This window comes from Peromyscus californicus, unplaced genomic scaffold (genome assembly GCF_007827085.1).
Source record: "Peromyscus californicus insignis strain IS unplaced genomic scaffold, ASM782708v3 Scaffold_10__1_contigs__length_136768540, whole genome shotgun sequence".
NCBI lineage: Eukaryota > Metazoa > Chordata > Mammalia > Rodentia > Cricetidae > Peromyscus > Peromyscus californicus.
In genome coordinates, this window is record NW_026294391.1 from 85,005,251 (window position 1) to 85,022,896 (window position 17,646).

A 17,646-nucleotide genomic window follows, 5' to 3' on the forward strand; every position below is an offset into this window, starting at 1 on the left:
TCTAGACTCCATCCTTCTTCCTCCCAGCATTATCAGTTCAGCTCTCTCACCTAACCTTATCCTGTTCAGCTATTGGCCATCTTTATTAACCAATGAGAGTAATATATATTCACAGTGTACAGAAGGATTATTCCCAAGCATTTCCCCCCTTTTTGTCTAATTAGAAAGGAAGGTTTTAACTTTAACATAGTAAAATTATATTCAACAAAAACAGTTATTTGCTTATCTAGTCCATTTATTTGTATTTGACAAAAGTAGATAATAATCTCTTATCCATCTTATCTTGGTGAGTCTAAACTTTTATACCTAATTTGCTTTCTATCATAACTAAGGAAATCTGTAAGTTTAACCATACAGTCTTCAACTCCATCAGAGTCCCAGAAGGATGAAATGTTATCTAATGACAGGGACATCAGACTGCCTGGACAGTCATCCATAGTTCCTCTATAATGTTGGGGCATCTAACTCTGACCTACAGGCCTAGCATATCTGACAGACTTTCCTGTGAAGCAGGAATTTTTGAAGGACTGTCCTACCTTGTCTTGGTAAAGTCTGGATGTCACTTTCTTTGGCATCCTGTTGGTCCAGTATGGACAGTAACTGTTAGCAGTTGAGGCAAGGTGAGTTTCTTTGCCCAAATAGCTAGTTTTTGCCATAGGAAAGCAAAGGTTCTTTGATGCCCATCATCTTCCTTTGAAGTAAATTGGTGCTGCCAGGAGCAGACATGTCTCACTGTCATTAAAAGCCTTAGGTTATTAAACATATTAAATGACATATTCTGAAGGTCTTTGAAGTGTTTGAACACTATCTGTCTATCTAAGTATGTCTGTGTATGGCTTTGAAAACATACCTCTCATGACTATAAGTTTGACTATCACAGATGACTATTAATCTGTATTTCTTAATTATATATTACATTTTTTAATGAGCTGCATAAACATGATACCTTAAACAAGAGTAGAAATATACATACAGTATAACAAAATTAAATTTGTATCAATAAACCATAATCCATGCCAATGTAAAATATTTAAGGTTAATACTTGCTTTTTGGATTAAAATAGATTCAATAATCTATCCTTTTATCCTATCATTTCTATACTCTCCCCCTCTTTTTTTAGAATGAGATCCCTGAATCTAATCTTTTTTGTTCATCTTTTTTTCCTGACCATTACCAATAACAACTTGAACCAAGCCCCCTTAAATGATAATAAATATCCATAACCCAGCTTTTGGGAATGTGGATGTAGTTCTCTAGACTGCTTCTTATTGTTTGTGAGTGCTGCTATATTTGGGGAACCTGAGAAATTTAGGATTATGATCAAGTCCTGACTGGAGTATGCTGTGAGGCTGTATCATCTCAGCCAGTATCCTTGAAGCTGTTCTGGATGCAGACTTCTGAGGAGAATGTAACAGAGGCATTTTGAAATGCTGAATCAACTGGGTCATCTGTTTTGTTGGTGTTTTGTCCTCTTACTCTGAAAATACAAAAATTTTTAAAGGTAACATACATATCTGCATTAATACAAATATAGAGTGTGCATTGTACATATGTCAGCCAAAGATGATTTTTTTGTTTTATTTTTAGCAGGTAAAATATACATCACATCTTGTAGTTTTTCTAGGTTTATTTCTTTACATTTGTAGTTAGGTTTTTCAGGGGGTCTTCCACAATCAAACCTGATTTTCCTTAAACCAGAATGAGTCCATAGCCTCTCATTTCCTGTGGAAATGTAAGCATAACCTTTCCCCCAAAGTGAACATATCTTTTGACTTAAATTTTGAAGTCAAGATATTTTTAAAATATCTAGCTTGGTTGAATCTAGCAGTTTTTGTAATCCAGTGTCTCTTAGCAGCTAGAAAATTCAAAGATAACACAATAGAATACAGGATCTAGATTCTCTGTATTTCCCATCTTTATGTAGCTTATATTTTTTATTGCTACATTTTTTTCTCTATCACTTTTCTTTTCTCTCACAAAGCTATGTATATTTTTAAACACACTGCAACCTGTTTAGAGGTGTTTTTGTTTGTTTGTTTGTTTTTTCTGTTTGCATCTGTCTTTACTGCGTATCTGTAACCTTTTCTATCTGCATGATCAGACTGCATTCTGGCAGAGCTTGCACTGGTAGCTTAAGCCCACAGGTCATGGCTAGCAGAAGCCTCTCTGTACTGTGGCCTGTGTGAGAGACTGCAGGAACCTGCCACCCCACTTAGTTCACTGCAGTTGGCTGCTCAGTCTGGCAGGCAACTGTAGGGAGATGTGTCTCTGCACTTCTGCTGGCATGAAACTGTGAGACTGGGAAGCTGTTTTTGTCTCTATGTCTGTTCATTTGGAACCTTTTTAAAAGCTTTCTCAGGCTTTATGTGGATGTATTCCACCCTTCTTCCTCCCAGCTTTCTCAGTTTGGCTCTCTCAACTAACCCCATCCTGTTCAGTTATTGGCCAGTCAGCTTCTTCTTTAACCAATGAAAGTAATCCATATTCACAGTGTAATCACAGCCCATCCCTTAAAAAACAGGTTATCATACAAAATGTGAATTATGACATTTTCAGTATGTATTTCATGGTCCTTTGCTCCTGTCCCTCTCAGTGCCCTCTCTTGTCCCTTGAGTCTCTTAATATAGTTCTCCTTCCTTCACTCAAACAGACCCTTTTCTACTATCATTGCAAATCTTTGTGTATATATGAATATATATTTACATATTTAAATCTAGGTTCTTCCTGTGAGAGCAAGTATGTAAGATGTGTCTTCCTGAGACTGGATGATTTTGAGTAAACTGATGATTTTCAGTGCTGTATATTTATCGACAGATGGCATCATTTTGTTTCACTTTATCACTTGGTAATAGCTTAATTTCATATGTACACCTTATTTCTTGGATCCATTCATCTGTTGATGGAATTCTAGGTGGATTCCATTCCAAGGTTATTGTGAAAAGTAACATAAGAAACCTGAAAGTGCAGGTATCTCTATGGTGTGTTCATTTAGATTGCTTTGGGTAGTCTGTGTGAAAACTAAGAGAGTTCTAGTTTTCATTTTTTCAGAATCTTCCATAAAGATTTTCATATTTTCACCAGTGTTTAATAAGCATTCCTTTCCCTCACATCCTCACCAGCATTTGTTTTCATTTAGCGTATCAAAGTACTTTTAATTATTTATTTCTTATGGCTAAGGAAGTAAAACATTCATATTTATTAGCCATTTGCATTTCTACATTTGAGATCCTGTTCAGTTGATTAGTCATTTATCAGTGTGTTGGCTTCTGTATTTGGTATTTAAAGCTTTAAGTTCTTTAAAGATTCTAAATATTAATTCTCTGTAAAATGTATAGCTAGAAAATTATTAACCATTCTGTCGAATGTCACTATATTGTTTCTACTGCTCTGCAGAAGCTTTTTAATTTCATGCAATTTAATTTGTCAGTATTTGCTATTGTTTCCTGAATGTGTTTTAAAGAGGATTTTCTAAGCCTGTATCTTAAAGTGTGTTTCTCATATCTTTTTACAGAAGTTTCAGTATGTTGCATCTTACATTAGGAACATTGATCCACTTTGAAATGATTTTTGTAAAGAGAGACAGGGATGCAGTTTAATCTCCCTACATTTAGATGGCTGGTTCTACTAAACTAGCAAAAATTACAAAAGGTTGTTAAAAAAGTTTTCTTTTCTCAAGTGGATGTTTTGGGCATTTTTTTCCTCCAAATATCATGTGATTTGTAGATATATGGTCTTATTTCAGGGTTGTCTATTTCATTCCAGTGACTTATACATCTCTTTTTGTTGCTGTTTTTGTTTCTATTGCTCTAAGATATAATTTGAAAGCAGCTAATATTTACTTGCTGGTTCCTGTATGTAGGAGGTCTTTTCCTTTTCTACTGTCTTCTTCAATTTCTTTCTTTACTGTTATTAAATCAGATTGTTCCAGTCTTTCACTTCCTCATTTAGGTATATTCCTTGGTATTTAATTTTTGAGCTATTGTACATGGAATGGTTATTCTGGTTTATTTGTCATTGTCATGGTTATTGGCATATGGAAAAGCCACCAATGTTTGCACTTATTTTGTGATACTGATTTTTTTGCTGCTTTTATCAAATCTAAGTATTTCCTATTGGAGTGTTCGGAGTCTTTTAATTATAGAAGTATAGCAAATGTTCTTAGGAATAATTAGACACCTTCCTTTACTGTTTTTGTATCATTTACCATTTTCTCTTGCCCTACTACAGTAGGCTAAGACTTCAAACAGTATATTAAATAAGATTGGAGAGGGTGGTCCATGTTTTCTTGTTCCTGACTTGAGAAAAAATGCTTTCAAGTTTTCCAAGTTTAATGTGATTTTGAATATAGATTTATTATGTAGAGATATTTTATGGTGAGATATGTTCCTTCTAGCCTTTGATTCTTCAGGGCTTTTGTGATAAAGGCCTGTTTTGCACTTGTAAGATCATGATGTTATCTCTGACTCCAAACCTATTTACATGTGAAAAATCCTTGCATACCTCATATAAACCAAATTGATCATGATGTTAAAATATATTATTAAATTCACTTTATAAAGACTTTATTGGAATAAAGTAATCTATTAATAATGTATATCACAGAATCCTCATTTTCAAAAAACTTTAGTCAGAACTAGGTTATAGATCAAGGTATATTGTCCACATAGGAGAAGTTTGGCATTTCCTTTATGTTTTATCAAGTAGTTGGGGAGCATTTTTGAGGTCTGATAAAATGTTTATTTCATCCATGTGTTTCTAGGTTTTTTTTTTTTGTTGGGAGGGACCTTAATCTTATTTTTTATATCTTTCTTTTATAAATCTTTATTCATTGACTTTAGGGGATAACTGCTGGATATAATAATCTCACTTGACATTTATTTACTTTAATGCTTAAAACACATCATTTGCTATTTTTGTGACTTTTCAGGTTTTTGTCAAGAAGTCTGATATTCTGATTGGTTGTCACTTGTAAGTGACATGGATGTTTCTTTTCAGCTTTTAATGTTATGTCTTCATTCTTTAGTCTTAGCATCCTATCCATGGTTCTATAACATTACATTTTACTTCTGATACATCTTAGAGATGTTATATCTGTTTGGAGTCTAACTGCCTCTTGTGCTTAAAATTTATTATTTTTCTGTAGAATCAGGAAATAGTCTGATTTAATTTCTATGACTGTTTTCTGTGTCTTAAGTTTTATCTCCCCTCATTTTTCTGCCTGTAGATGTATTTTATCTTGTGGACATACTCCAGAGATTTGTGCATAAGATTGGTCTTTTTTTCTTTACTCATGTATGAATAGGATATTTCCTTCAACTTTTCTTGAAACCTTATTTTTAAATTTTGATTAATATAGCTTATTAGTGAGACTTCCTACAGATTTTTATTGATGGAATTGAGTTTTTAATTTTCAGAATTTCTATTTGTTTTCTTTCAAACTCCTTATGACTTTCTCATCTATGTTGCTGACCTATACATACACATTCTGAGTTGATTTCATCACTTCATTCATATGTGTGAATGTCCTTGAACTCTTTTTCAAGTATACTTTCAAACTGTTTGTCCAGCATTTTAAACACTTCTTCAATTTTTTTGGATATGGCATTTGAGGAGATAGTTTCATCTGCTTTGCTTTCTCATATTTCTTATAGTTTTGTGTTGTGAACTCTATATCACATTGGATGAGTATGTCTTCAAGTTTACCTTTCTCATAGGGCACAGACCCTCTGTAGAGGGCTCAGTCTCAAGTCCAAAAAAGAAAGAAGAAAGGGAACCACTGTAATAGCTAAACTACATATAGAAGTACACTCAGAAAGTATTAAAGTTATCTACTATGCCACAACAACTGTGAATCCGATACTCACAGAAATAATATACAGTAATATATTAAATTAAAACTCAGTTTGGGTAAAAGTAGGACTAATTGTACTCAATGGCTATGAGAAAGAGCACATATAGTTGGGAGAAGTTTAAAGGTGGAAATGGATCTGGGAGGATATATGGGCAGGACTGGGATTGAATACTAATAGAATACATTGCATGCATGTATGAAAAATTCAAATAATTAAAATGTTCTATTGTAAAAGTAGAAATAATAATAAATGAATAAAGTAAATAAGAGGACAGACAGGAGAAGGAAATAGAGCACTGAGATTTGTGCTGGAATTTGGGTCTTAATGCATTCATTTCTCACCCAACAGTAGACCATCTGTGAGAGGGAGGAAGCTGCTGCACTCTAAGGCCTTCGTGGACCTGCAACTCAGGATTCTCCATTTCACCAGCATTGAACCACACAGAAGGTAAGTGGCTGTAGATGTAGAGCTGCTCCCCAACCTCAATCATGGGATCACCAATGTCCTCAGTCATCACCAGGTGGTGGTGATTGCTCATGAACACACAAGTGGTAGGACCTCAGAGCAGTGGGCCCTTCATTACCAGAGAATCTACTGCCTACATTGCATAGTGTGTCCTTGTCTGTCATTCACCCAGCCCATCACTGCCTTCGACAGGTGTCTCCCACAAAGCTGGTCTGGCAGACTCTCTCTAGTCCTTCTCATTTTGCAATTGTTCCTTGTTTTCTTATTTCCAAGAGTATTTTTGTCTCTAAGAGTTAGCCTCTCTCCAGAGTGTACCTGGCTGGATAGCCCTTAGACACTGAAGAGGAAAAAAATATTTTTTCCTTTTATGTGGACTAGTGCCAACAGCAGAGTCAGAGTCCCAAATTTCCCAGATTGAATTAATGTTAGTGAGAATCTTGGGCTGACCTTTGTTGAGGGGTATCCATCTTTTATTGTCAGAGACACATTATATTTGGATTACCACATTTTATGTGGCTTTTCCTCATTCCTCATACCTCCACCATGGAACTGGTGCTGGAGCTTTTGTAGCTTGCTACTCTTGGATGGACAGCCTTCCTGTCTCTCAGCACTTTTAAGCTGTCCTAGCCTTTCCTTTGTGATTCCTGATGTTATAATCTTTCTCCCTTTCAGTAGTCTATCTCTTCTTACCCTAGCTTCTCTTTTGCTTGTTTGTATGGATTTGGATTTTTTGAGATATAGTGTCATATAGCCCAAAGTGCATTTTTAACTCACTATATACTTGAAAATACCTTGAACTACTAGTCCATCTGCTTCCACCTTCTGAGTCCTGGGATTGCAGGCATATGTGACTACACCTAGTTCTCTGACTCTTTCTGCTTACCATGTAGTCATTTTACCTAAGAATTTTATGTTTTCTACGAGTGCATTGGAATTACACATTTCTTACAAAAATACCTGTTCTAATGGCATCCATATTCCCCTTTGCTCATTTTGGTGTGGGAGGTATGTTTACCATAGTGTTTCAGCAACAGCTTAATATATGATATCTGGCACCAGACATGAAATCTTCACAACATGCAAGGATGCCTGTGGTTTTTTTCCACTCTTTAGGTGCCCATTTCCCAGCTCCCAAATAAATAAATGGAGACTTATTCTTACTTATGAATGCCCAGCCTTAGCTTGGCTTGTCTCTAGCCAGCTTTTCTTAAATTATCTCATTTACCTTTTGTAAGTAAATTTGTTTCAACTCTGTGGGTTTGGTTCCCGGTTTTGGCACCAAAACATGAGTTTTGCAACTCGGGAAAGGTGTCCTGGCTACTTGGGGAGTCAGACAACACTTTGAGCTGCTTAGGACAGCTGATGGCTGGAGCTGCAAAGAGACAGCTCAGCCCTAGAAGGGAAGTTTTTCTGACTGCTGGGGAGAGTCAGGCCTGGAACTGCTTCAGCAGGGAAGGGTATCCTCCTGACTGTTCAGGAAAGTCAGGCCTGGAGCTGCCAGGCCAGCTCTGTAGGGAAGGGTATCCTGAACATTCTGGAGCGTCAGGCTATACCTGGTGTGATGGGGGATGGTCTCCCCCCAGAATATAGCAATCCTGCTCCTCTCCTGGAGAGCCACTACAGCTGAGCTTTGCTCAGCCCCGCTTAAGGGGGCTTCCTAGCAGAACTCTGCTTCTCTGGACTAATAAATTGTTGCTTCTTTTGCTTCACTCTACAAAAGAGGAAACCCCTGCAGAAACATAGCAATCTCCTCTGGCTCTGGAAAAAAGTGTCACTTTTTCAGCTCTCTCTTGCCCTGTCCAATGAGGGACGTCTCAGCAAGGATCTTCTGTTCAGCTCCTCCTTCTGTCCACTGAGGAATGTCTCAGCAAGGATCTTCTCCATGCCAGTGAACAAAGATCTTTACACCCAAAACTCTTTTGAGAAAGAGATTTATTTGGGAAGGAGGAGTCCAGGATTGACTACCAGGGTGCAAAGAACAGCCCACAACTGACCAGGCAAGGCAGATTATATAGGATGTCTTAGGGGCGGAGTCAACTAGGGATTGGCTAGTTTTTTTCTGCCCAGGAATTGGCCAGTTTTGGGGGCTAGGGACAGAGATGGCCCTGATTTCAGAGCCAAACTGTGTTTCTTTCACTGGCTTTTCTTGGCTTTTTGACACTGCTTCTACGGCCAGGGCACATTTCTTTTACTCACTCTGATTCTAGGGACCAAGAGTGTTATTTTGGCACTAGATTCAGAGTCAGGGCATTTCCTTGGTTCTGGATTTGGGGATAAAGTGTTCATTTCTCTGGCTCAGGGCCCAAACCCAGGCTGTGTTTCTTTCCCTGGTCTTGTGCCCCAGGGCCAGGGTTCTACTTCCTGCTCTGTGATTGGTTGGTTTCACAAATCAGCTGGTGGTTGGTTTCACAAATCAGCTGGCCAGGGGAAGAGATGACTCTGATCTGAGCCAAACTGTGTTCCTTTCCCTGTCCTTAGCTGAGCCATCTTTCCTTAGTTCTGGGCTACAGGGTCAGGAGGGGTTTCTTTAGCCAGCCCCTTTTCCCTACATCATTTGCCTTTGGGCTTTTATCTTCCTCTATTCTGTATACCTTTCTTTACTTCTTACTCTGCTGCTTGCTGTGTACCTGGGTGGCTGGTCTCTGGTGTCCTCTCTCCTCCTTTTCTCACTCTTTCCCCTCCTCTCCTCCTATGTATTCTCTCTGCATGCCAGGCCATCCTATCCTTTCTCCTGCCTAGCTGTTGGCCGTTCAGATCTTTATTAGACCAATAAGGTGTTTTAGGCAGGCAAAGTAACACAGCTTTAAGGAGTTAAACAAATGCAGCATAAAAAAAATGCAGCACATCTTTGAATTATTAAACAAATATTCCATAGCATAAACATATGTAACACATCTTAAACTAATATTCCATAACAGACGCTGCTGTAGAAGTCCAACTGTGTTTATATTTGGGTATGTGAAATATTACTATTATTCAGATAATCCAATATAAATCTGTATATTTGGAAAGGTACCACTCCTTGCTACCTTGTTCTCATTTCCCATTTCTTTCTCATCCTTCACTGAAGGAATAACATATCATTCACTTTTTGCTACAGTAACACTTATATTTGTTTTACACAAAGGAAAGGTAACATGTTTTCTTACATTGCCTTCTTACATGAGAGCATATTGTGTACATTTCTGTTTTTCATTTAAGAGCATTTCTTTCTTTACTGAAAATAGATTTTTTCATATAATATATTCTGGTTATAGTTTCACTTCCCCCAGCTCCTTCTACCTCCTCATTCACACCAATCTGTACGTTTTCTTTCTCTCTCTCATTAGAAAACAAACAAATAAGATTAACAAAATAATATAAAATAAGCTAGAGTAAAAACAAACCAGAATAGGACAATATAGGCAAACAAACAGAAAAAAGAAAAGCAAGCATTCACACACACAGAAAATCCATACAAATAAAATCTGAAGTGTAGTCAGAATTTCTTTGAACCAGCAGCTCCCAAATAAAATATGGAGAGTTCCTATTAATTATGAGAGCTTGGCCTTAGCTTAGGCTTGTTCCCAACTAGCTCTCAAAACTTAAACTAACCCATTTATATTAATCTGCATTCTGCCACATGAACCGTCACCTCTCCTCCACACTGTTTGTCTGACTTCCCTGTCTCACTGGCAAATTCTGACTCTCTTCTTCCCAGAGTTCCTGTCTCTGCTGGGAAGTCCTGCCTATCCTCTCCTGCCTAGCTATTGGCTATTCAGTTCTTTATTAAACCAAACAGAAGGTGCCTTGGAAAAGACACATCTTCACAGTGTACAAAAAGATTATCCAACAACATTGAAACCATAATATATAAGGAAAAGACCTGTAAGGTTTTTTTTAAAAAAAAATACCCAAATAAAGCATTATGGACTAAAAAACAAAACAAAACTCCAAAAATACCATTGTGTTCATTTTGTGTTAACCATCTACTGCTAGGCATAGAATCTGCTCTTAAATCTGGTTTGTATATCCAGTGAGACTCTTGGAGAAAACTATTTTTTTCTTTTTGAGAAATTTAGAAATAGCTTCTGAGTTAGGAATGGGGGCTTGTGTCCACTTCTGCAGACCCTGCACATATTGCGACAGTCTCAGTGAGTTCATAAGGGCATCATTCCTGTTGTATCTAGAAGGCCTTGTTTCCTTGGAGTCTTCCATCCCCAGTGGCTCATAATCTTTTTGCCTCCTCTTTTGGAGAGTTCCCTGGTACCCTGAGGGAAGGGAGTTGAAGGAGATAACCCATTTGGGACTAAGTGTTCCAAGCTAATAACATTTCTTGAATAGCCCCCCTAATATTTCTTAAGAAATTTTCATTGTTCTTTTTTACTCTTGCATCAGACACATTTGTATGGCTATTTCATACCATTTTTAATCTACCTCTGTGTGAGGTTTTTAATTGTTTATATCTTGAAATTATACATAATGCTTCACTAAATATCCTTACACACACACACACATACACACACACACACACACACACACACACACACACACACACACATCTGTATTTATAGAAGTAGATCTTCGTAAGACATTTAAAATTTTATCCTTCACGGTTTCACTAATAATAGAACACAATCACTTTATAATTTTGCCTATATGTTACCAGAGACTAAGCTATAACTCTGTTATTTTAATATACTGCATACATCTAATTGTCATTAAATTTGGGCATTTATTATTTGTTTTGTCTCTTCTTGACAGTTTTGTGTGAACTGTTAGTTCATATCTTTTCTTCATTTTTATACCTTTTTTGGTCCTTTGTTCCTCAGTTTTTGAGTTCTTTATATAGGAAGCAGAGTTTCCCCTTGTCTGGGATGTTTTACTACTACATCATTTTATTCTGTAAGTTCTCTTTTGAAATGCTTGCATTTGATATTTTTAAATTCTTTGATTTTCATTTCGTTGGATCATATATTGCTGCCTTTCATTACCTCTAGTATTTGAGTGACATTTAGAAATCCCTTACCTATGTTAAGCTTAAAGAAAACCTGTCATGTTTTCTTCAAGAAGCTGTGTGATTCCACTTTTTGCTTAAAGCTTTAACTCAATTTTTAGTTACTCTATACATGGCATGATTCATGGATATACTTTAAATTTTTTTCTTTTAAATCTTTAACTCAATTTTTAGTTACTCTATACATGGCATGTTTTATGGATCTACTTTAAGGGTTTTTTGTTTTGTCTTAAATCAAGTCTCACTCTGTACATTGCATGTCTGTCTTCCCTTTAGTGGCTTCTCCATGTCACCTTTGGATTTTTTATTTATTTTAATTATGTTTCATGTGTATGTATCTTTTGCCTGTGTATATATCTGTGTAGCACGTTTGTACAGTTCCCTTCATAGCCAGAAGAGGGCATCAGATCCCCTGGAACTGAAGTGTGTTATGGATGGTTTCCAGGACTGGGAATTGAATCCATGTCCTCTGGGAGATCAGTCAGTACTCTTAACTGCCACCCCATCTTTTCAGCTCTTCATTAAACACTGATGTTCATCAATGTTGGCTTCTATTTCTAAGCTTTCTAACCCATTTCATTGAGCTATTTGTCTGTTCTTATAGAAGAGGTAAGACACTGTAATTATAGAAATTCTCTAGAAAGTTTTCATTTTCTTGGTATGGTGTCAGGAGTTCCTTCTCAAGTGTCTTCCTTCTCTCTTCTTAGCTATTCTTGAGTATTCTTTCACATATGAACTTTACCATCAGACTGTCTAACTCAGTAAAATGTAGATATTTTTGAAATTGAATTAAATTTATACATCAACTAAGGGAGAACTTTTTTCAAATGCTGAGTATGCCAGGGAAAATTCAAATTTAAATAGCATTGCTCTACACCCCTTATAATGGAGTCTGGAGTCCTTATTCAGTCATATCAGGCACATTCACAACTGAATTTTGAACCAAAATACTGGAATATTCACAGATATTCCTAGGAACAGAACATGGTGATCTTGTAATAGAGCACAAACAGCAACTTCTTGAATACATTTCACTAACATTTGAAACAATGTGTGAAATCAGCTGCTTTGTTTCATGAGACTTCCCAGTCCCTTTCTTTCAAGACTGTTTGAGTTTTTCTTCACACAAAAGGAAGTTCTTGACAGATAGAATATACTTAAACTCTCTTACACCTTGAGCTATAACAAAGACAATCATTTGAAGAACCTGGGACACGTTTTTAGGACTGAATGAACGATGTGTCCCTGAGATAGAAATCCTGGAAGCCTCAAGAAAATGTTCCACTTCTTTGTTCTTAAGTATGATAATTTTATCTTAGTCATCAAGTCATTTATCCAAGGACAATGCCATAATGTGTGTGAGATGCTGTAGCAAAGTACCGTATTAGGTAGGTGATGAGCAACATTAATTTTGTTTTCTTATGGTTTTAACGTTTTTGCCTGGGATTTTTCTTTATTTGGCTTTTTCATATTGTTTTCAAAGCCATCTAATTTAATCATGCTATTTTCTGTTTATCAGTGTTGTGAAGGTCTTTTAGAGGGTTTGATGTTGTTCCTGAAGTAGAAGAAAAACTTGGGAGCTTTCTGACTCTTTCATGTTTTACAAGATTCTTAACCCCCCTCATTGTGATTCTTTTCCCACCATTAACAAATTTTCTTGAATGTTTCTCCTAACCACATCAATGTATTCTTCCCACAGTCTGTGTCTTCTAAGATTGCAGTTTTAAACTAAGCCACATATCACTTATTTGATACTCCTTTGATATTCATTGTTTATAACACATATTCATAATACATCTTGATGAGACTCATTGTGATGTGTCCATACCAACCTCTAGCTTACATGAATCGTATCCAACTGTGCTTTGCCCCCCCAACCCTGGCACCGATGTCAGACCCCAGAAGTCAGTATTCCATTGTCAGATTGACTATCTCTTACTTTCCACATGTGAGACAACATACAGCTTTGAAGGGAACAGTTTTGAAGTCTTTCCCCTAAACTTTACCACATTCTTTTGATTTTATGTTTCTTTTTCATCTTTAGGCTGAATTCATGACTAGTTTTTCCGAATATGCTTAAGGTCAACTTTAAGTTTTCTTAACCATCTTCCTTTGTCTCTGTCTTGTGCCATTTTGGTGTCTTCGTCCGCCACAAATACAGTGAGAGGAGTGAGACAAATCAAGGGCTGGAATGCCATTCTTTTTCTCTTTAATCACAATTAATTTGGTGTTTTAATATTTTCTATTGTACCACTTTTTTGTACATTTATCTTTTTCTTCATCATAGCTTATATACTATTGAGGGAAAATACTGAAGTCATGTAGCTAAGTGACCAAAATTGTTTTCTGCTTACTTACTACTGACTTCTTTTGGGGGGCAGGTTTTTGGAGACAGGGCTTCTTTGTGTAGCTTTAGAGCCTACCCTGGAACTTGCTCTGTAGAACAGGCTGACGTTGAACTCACAGAGATCCACCTGCCCCCACCTCACAAGTGCTGGGATTAAAAGCATATGCCACAACCGCCCAGCTTACTATCCATTCTAATGGTGTTTTATCACATACATACTTTATACACAAGGGAGGGGGAATAGTAGTACACACACATACACACACACACACACACACACACACACCTTTATACACTCACAAGTCAATTTCTAATCTGTGTCTATAGTAGATGTATCTAGTGTTGGCTATCTGGTTCATTTATTCTTTAAATTTCTACTTTACTGGCACTGGTTGCAAAGAAGAGACTGTGTATTTTTTCCTAGAACTTCTAAATATTTCTCCTTCTGATTCAGGTTCACAAAGATGGATGCAAAGAACCCAAAGACACTGTTGGATCTCGCTATACAGAGTCTGCTGACAAATGAGTCTGTGGCAATCCAAGCTCTGGAGGATATGCCAAGAATCTTTTTTGTTCCACTGTTCATTGCTGCCTTCGAGGGTGGGCATAAGAATATATTGAGTGAGATGGTGAAAGTGTGGCCCTATTACTGTCTCCACATTGGGTCATTAACTATACAGGAGCCTCAACATGAACTCCTGAAAGCCATGATTGAGAATCTTCCAGTGCGTCCTTCAAGGAACTCTGCTTCTAGGTAAGATTGTATAATAAAAACATGGAAAGACAGAGGCGGTTATACCACAGCATGCTACTCTCCCAGAAGGAGTAACAAGTAAATGCTGAAGATTTATGTGTGAGGCTGTTGCCCACAAACTTGGTAACACATTAAAGACTGATGGTATTCAATGTTAATTATGAAATCTGTTCCTGATTGTATTCAATGTTCATTTTGAAATCTGTTACTGAGGGTTCTGTTGATGGGTTTATGTAACAGGTGTTACATAAGACAAAGACAGGAGCTTTAAGACTGGAGGGGATTTAAGGTGTATAAGGAATTGGGGGCAGGAGGCTGAATCTTCATGGGAAAGATTTGTTGATAGTTAGTACAAAGAGTGTCAGCTATGGGTAAAAGAATTAGTTCCTAGATGTCATTGTTGATTCTATTCGGTTTCATTATCATTGGCTATTTCTCAACTATTCTATCTCCTCTACCCCTACAGGAGACCTAAACTGAGGATCCTAGATTTAAGGCAAGACAACGACTGTAGGACCATATGCCATGATGTCAACATCAAGGAACCTTTCTGTTTTCATTCTTGTGCTTATTCTGACAGCTCTATCCTGAAAATAGAAGGGCAGCATCGTTTCGTAAATCCAGAGTCCATGGTTCAGTTACCCAGGCCTGTAGAGTTACTAGTGGATCTTTCCCTAGATGGCTCCTTATTGGAAAAGGAATTTTTGGTTTTGCTTACAAGTAAAATTAGGGAGAGTTTAGGGTCTTTGCACATATGCTGTCGAGATTTGCAAGTTGATAAACTAAGTAAGAGCAAATGCATCCTGAGTTTTCTTGATCTCAACTGTGTTGATCAGTTGTCAATTGACATGGGTTCGCTGAGTGATATCACCAAAGTCCTATCTCAGATGGACCACCTAGAGAGCCTCAGTCTGTCTAAAGTCACTTTTAGATCTCTGAGTGGGAAACTCTTTAAAAATTTCCTCGGTCACTTGCAACGTATGAACAACCTTAAGGAAGTCAGCTTGTCTTCATTCTGTCTCACAGGACATCTGGATAGAGTGCTCAGGTAAGAGTTTGGGCCAGGGCCCTGGGTTTCCTGGAGAGCCTGTTGAGACAGGAAAGAAAACATTCTTGGGTATTCCTAAACTCCTGAACAGCTTTTATGCTTTCCTCTTTTTGCTTCTGGGAATTTGAAGCTGGAGAAAGAATTACAAAAATTAAGCAGCCAGCAATGTACAGACAAGTGCAGAAATAAAAGGTGAAAAACACACTAGCCTTCTACATATGAAGAGGAACAGGGATTGAGATGGGGAAGACATTGTTCTATAGCATTGATGCACCTAATCATAGATGCCCATAGTTCACAATGTCAGATCACTTTACTGATATGTAATCCCCAAGGCATAGGCCATGAAAGTAGAGGTTGGTATGTAGGGACTGACCAAAGGGAATTTTCAGTTGCCTGCTCTTTCTGATCCCTCCCCACCACAAAGGTGAACTGAAATATACAATGGATAATGTTGTAAGTATCAAGTGCTTTCAGTTTTTTCTCTTTATGTTTCTTAAAACCATCTATTATAATGTGCTGCACACATTCTTAAGATTAAAAGAAATTGTATCTCAGTGTTGAAAACAAAACTTTCAGCCAGATGTGGTGGCCCGGGATTTAATCTCAGCACTCAGGAGGCAAAGACAGGCAGATTCTGTGAGTTCAAGGCCAGTATAATCTCCATAGTGAGCTCCAGGACAGCCAGGACTGCAGAGTAAGATCCTGTCTAAAACAAATTCTCAGAGTCACAAATCTATTAAGTGAACTAAAGCACAACATAACACATTACTACTCAATTATAATGCATGTGAAAAGTAGTTTATTCTAGATATAAAGGTATAGTTTTCCTCATTCAATCTTCATTCTTCAGAAGTTTTTTGTTGTTTTCTCCCTACAGAGTCCTGCCACCTGGTCTGGATTTCTTGTATCTGACATTCTGTGATCTTTCGTACAGAGACTTCAGATTTCTGGCCCAGAGCCCTCAGGCCTCCCGACTAAAGCTGTTGAATCTTAGCAACAACCCAATGTATTGGAATGATTTTGAGCCTTTTCAAACCCTTCTGGTAAATCTCTCTGGTACTCTTCGGCATCTAGAGATAAATCATTGCCTTATAAATGATACTGCAATCTCTGTTCTTATCCCTGCGCTGATTCGTTGTACTCATCTCCGTGTTCTGTGCTTTGCTTTTAACCCCATCACAATGCCTATGCTTGTGACTATCATGAATAATTTAACACCCTTGAAGAATCTAAAATATGTGATTTATCCCATCCCTGTACATTGCTATGAACTATGGCCTTTTCAGGGCAGTATAGACCGAAGGAAGCTTGCTATTGTACAACTACAGTTGAAGGTGATGCTAGAGCTTGCAGAGAGGGCTGACATGAACTGGATCACTTACTTAGAATAAATTTCACAGTCCAACACAGTTTCAACCCGATATGTACTATTTAAGTACTAAATGTTATTTCCTGGACCCACACAAAATATATAAGGGTCTTTTTATAAGTGTAGGAAATTACACTTAGGGAATATAGGTATGTAACTGATTCCTATAGAGAATAATTTAGAAAAAATGGAGGACTTTGAGAGTTCCTGTGTATCACTGGTCTACTATTGATATATTTCATTTTACTGACCAGAGTGATGTGTATTGTGAATAATACAGGATGATCAAGTCCTAGTTTGCTCTGTCTGTGCCCATACTGTTTGGTTTGCTTGTTGGTATATCACACAAATCAGAACAATGACAGACTTTCCTGCCTATATTTGTGGAAGTGGCAATGGTTCTTGAAGACAATATTTACATCCCCTAAGTTACTTTAGACTGGTTTTGGTTGCTTTTGGAAATCCATCAGGATTTAATAGTAGGGCCAGGAAAGAAAGACAGCAGAGGTTCTGAGGGTTCAATAGAACCTTCAAGAACATAAATATAATATTTCCTTGATGTAGGCCTGCGCTAAAGTTTCCACTACTTCCCATGAAGTCCTCAGCTGAATGAATTTTGTCACATGAATTTTTAGGTGGGATTTAGGGCCCTTCCCATAATATTCCCCCTACTTCCTTTAGTTCTCTTACTCTACTCCCAATTCTGTTAATCCTGTCATTTCCTTAGCTGTATAAATCATTTCCTATATATATTTTGATTCTTTTTCCACTAGCTGTGTCCCATTTGGTATGATACATACTAGCCATGTGT

At 37.3% G+C, this 17,646-nt stretch overlaps 1 protein-coding gene across 1 annotated transcript; it reads left to right on the plus strand.

Annotated features, from left to right (window-relative positions):
* Positions 1 to 14,125: 14,125 nt before the first annotated feature.
* On the plus strand, positions 14,126 to 16,857 carry LOC128115446 (melanoma antigen preferentially expressed in tumors-like). Its single transcript, XM_052746126.1, has 3 exons — positions 14,126 to 14,415; positions 14,882 to 15,463; positions 16,344 to 16,857. Exons 1-3 carry the CDS (start codon positions 14,126 to 14,128, stop codon positions 16,855 to 16,857), a joined length of 1,386 nt encoding a protein of 461 aa, XP_052602086.1.
* Positions 16,858 to 17,646: the final 789 nt, after the last annotated feature.

Bases quoted from the DNA above. Each gene is read 5' to 3' on its own strand.
- LOC128115446 (XM_052746126.1), top strand. From the start codon at position 14,126: ATGGATGCAAAGAACCCAAAGACACTGTTGGATCTCGCTATACAGAGT. The intron at 14,416-14,881 runs GTAAGATTGTAT...CTACCCCTACAG, and splicing joins TCAAGGAACTCTGCTTCTAG to GAGACCTAAACTGAGGATCC. The intron at 15,464-16,343 runs GTAAGAGTTTGG...TTCTCCCTACAG, and splicing joins CATCTGGATAGAGTGCTCAG to AGTCCTGCCACCTGGTCTGG.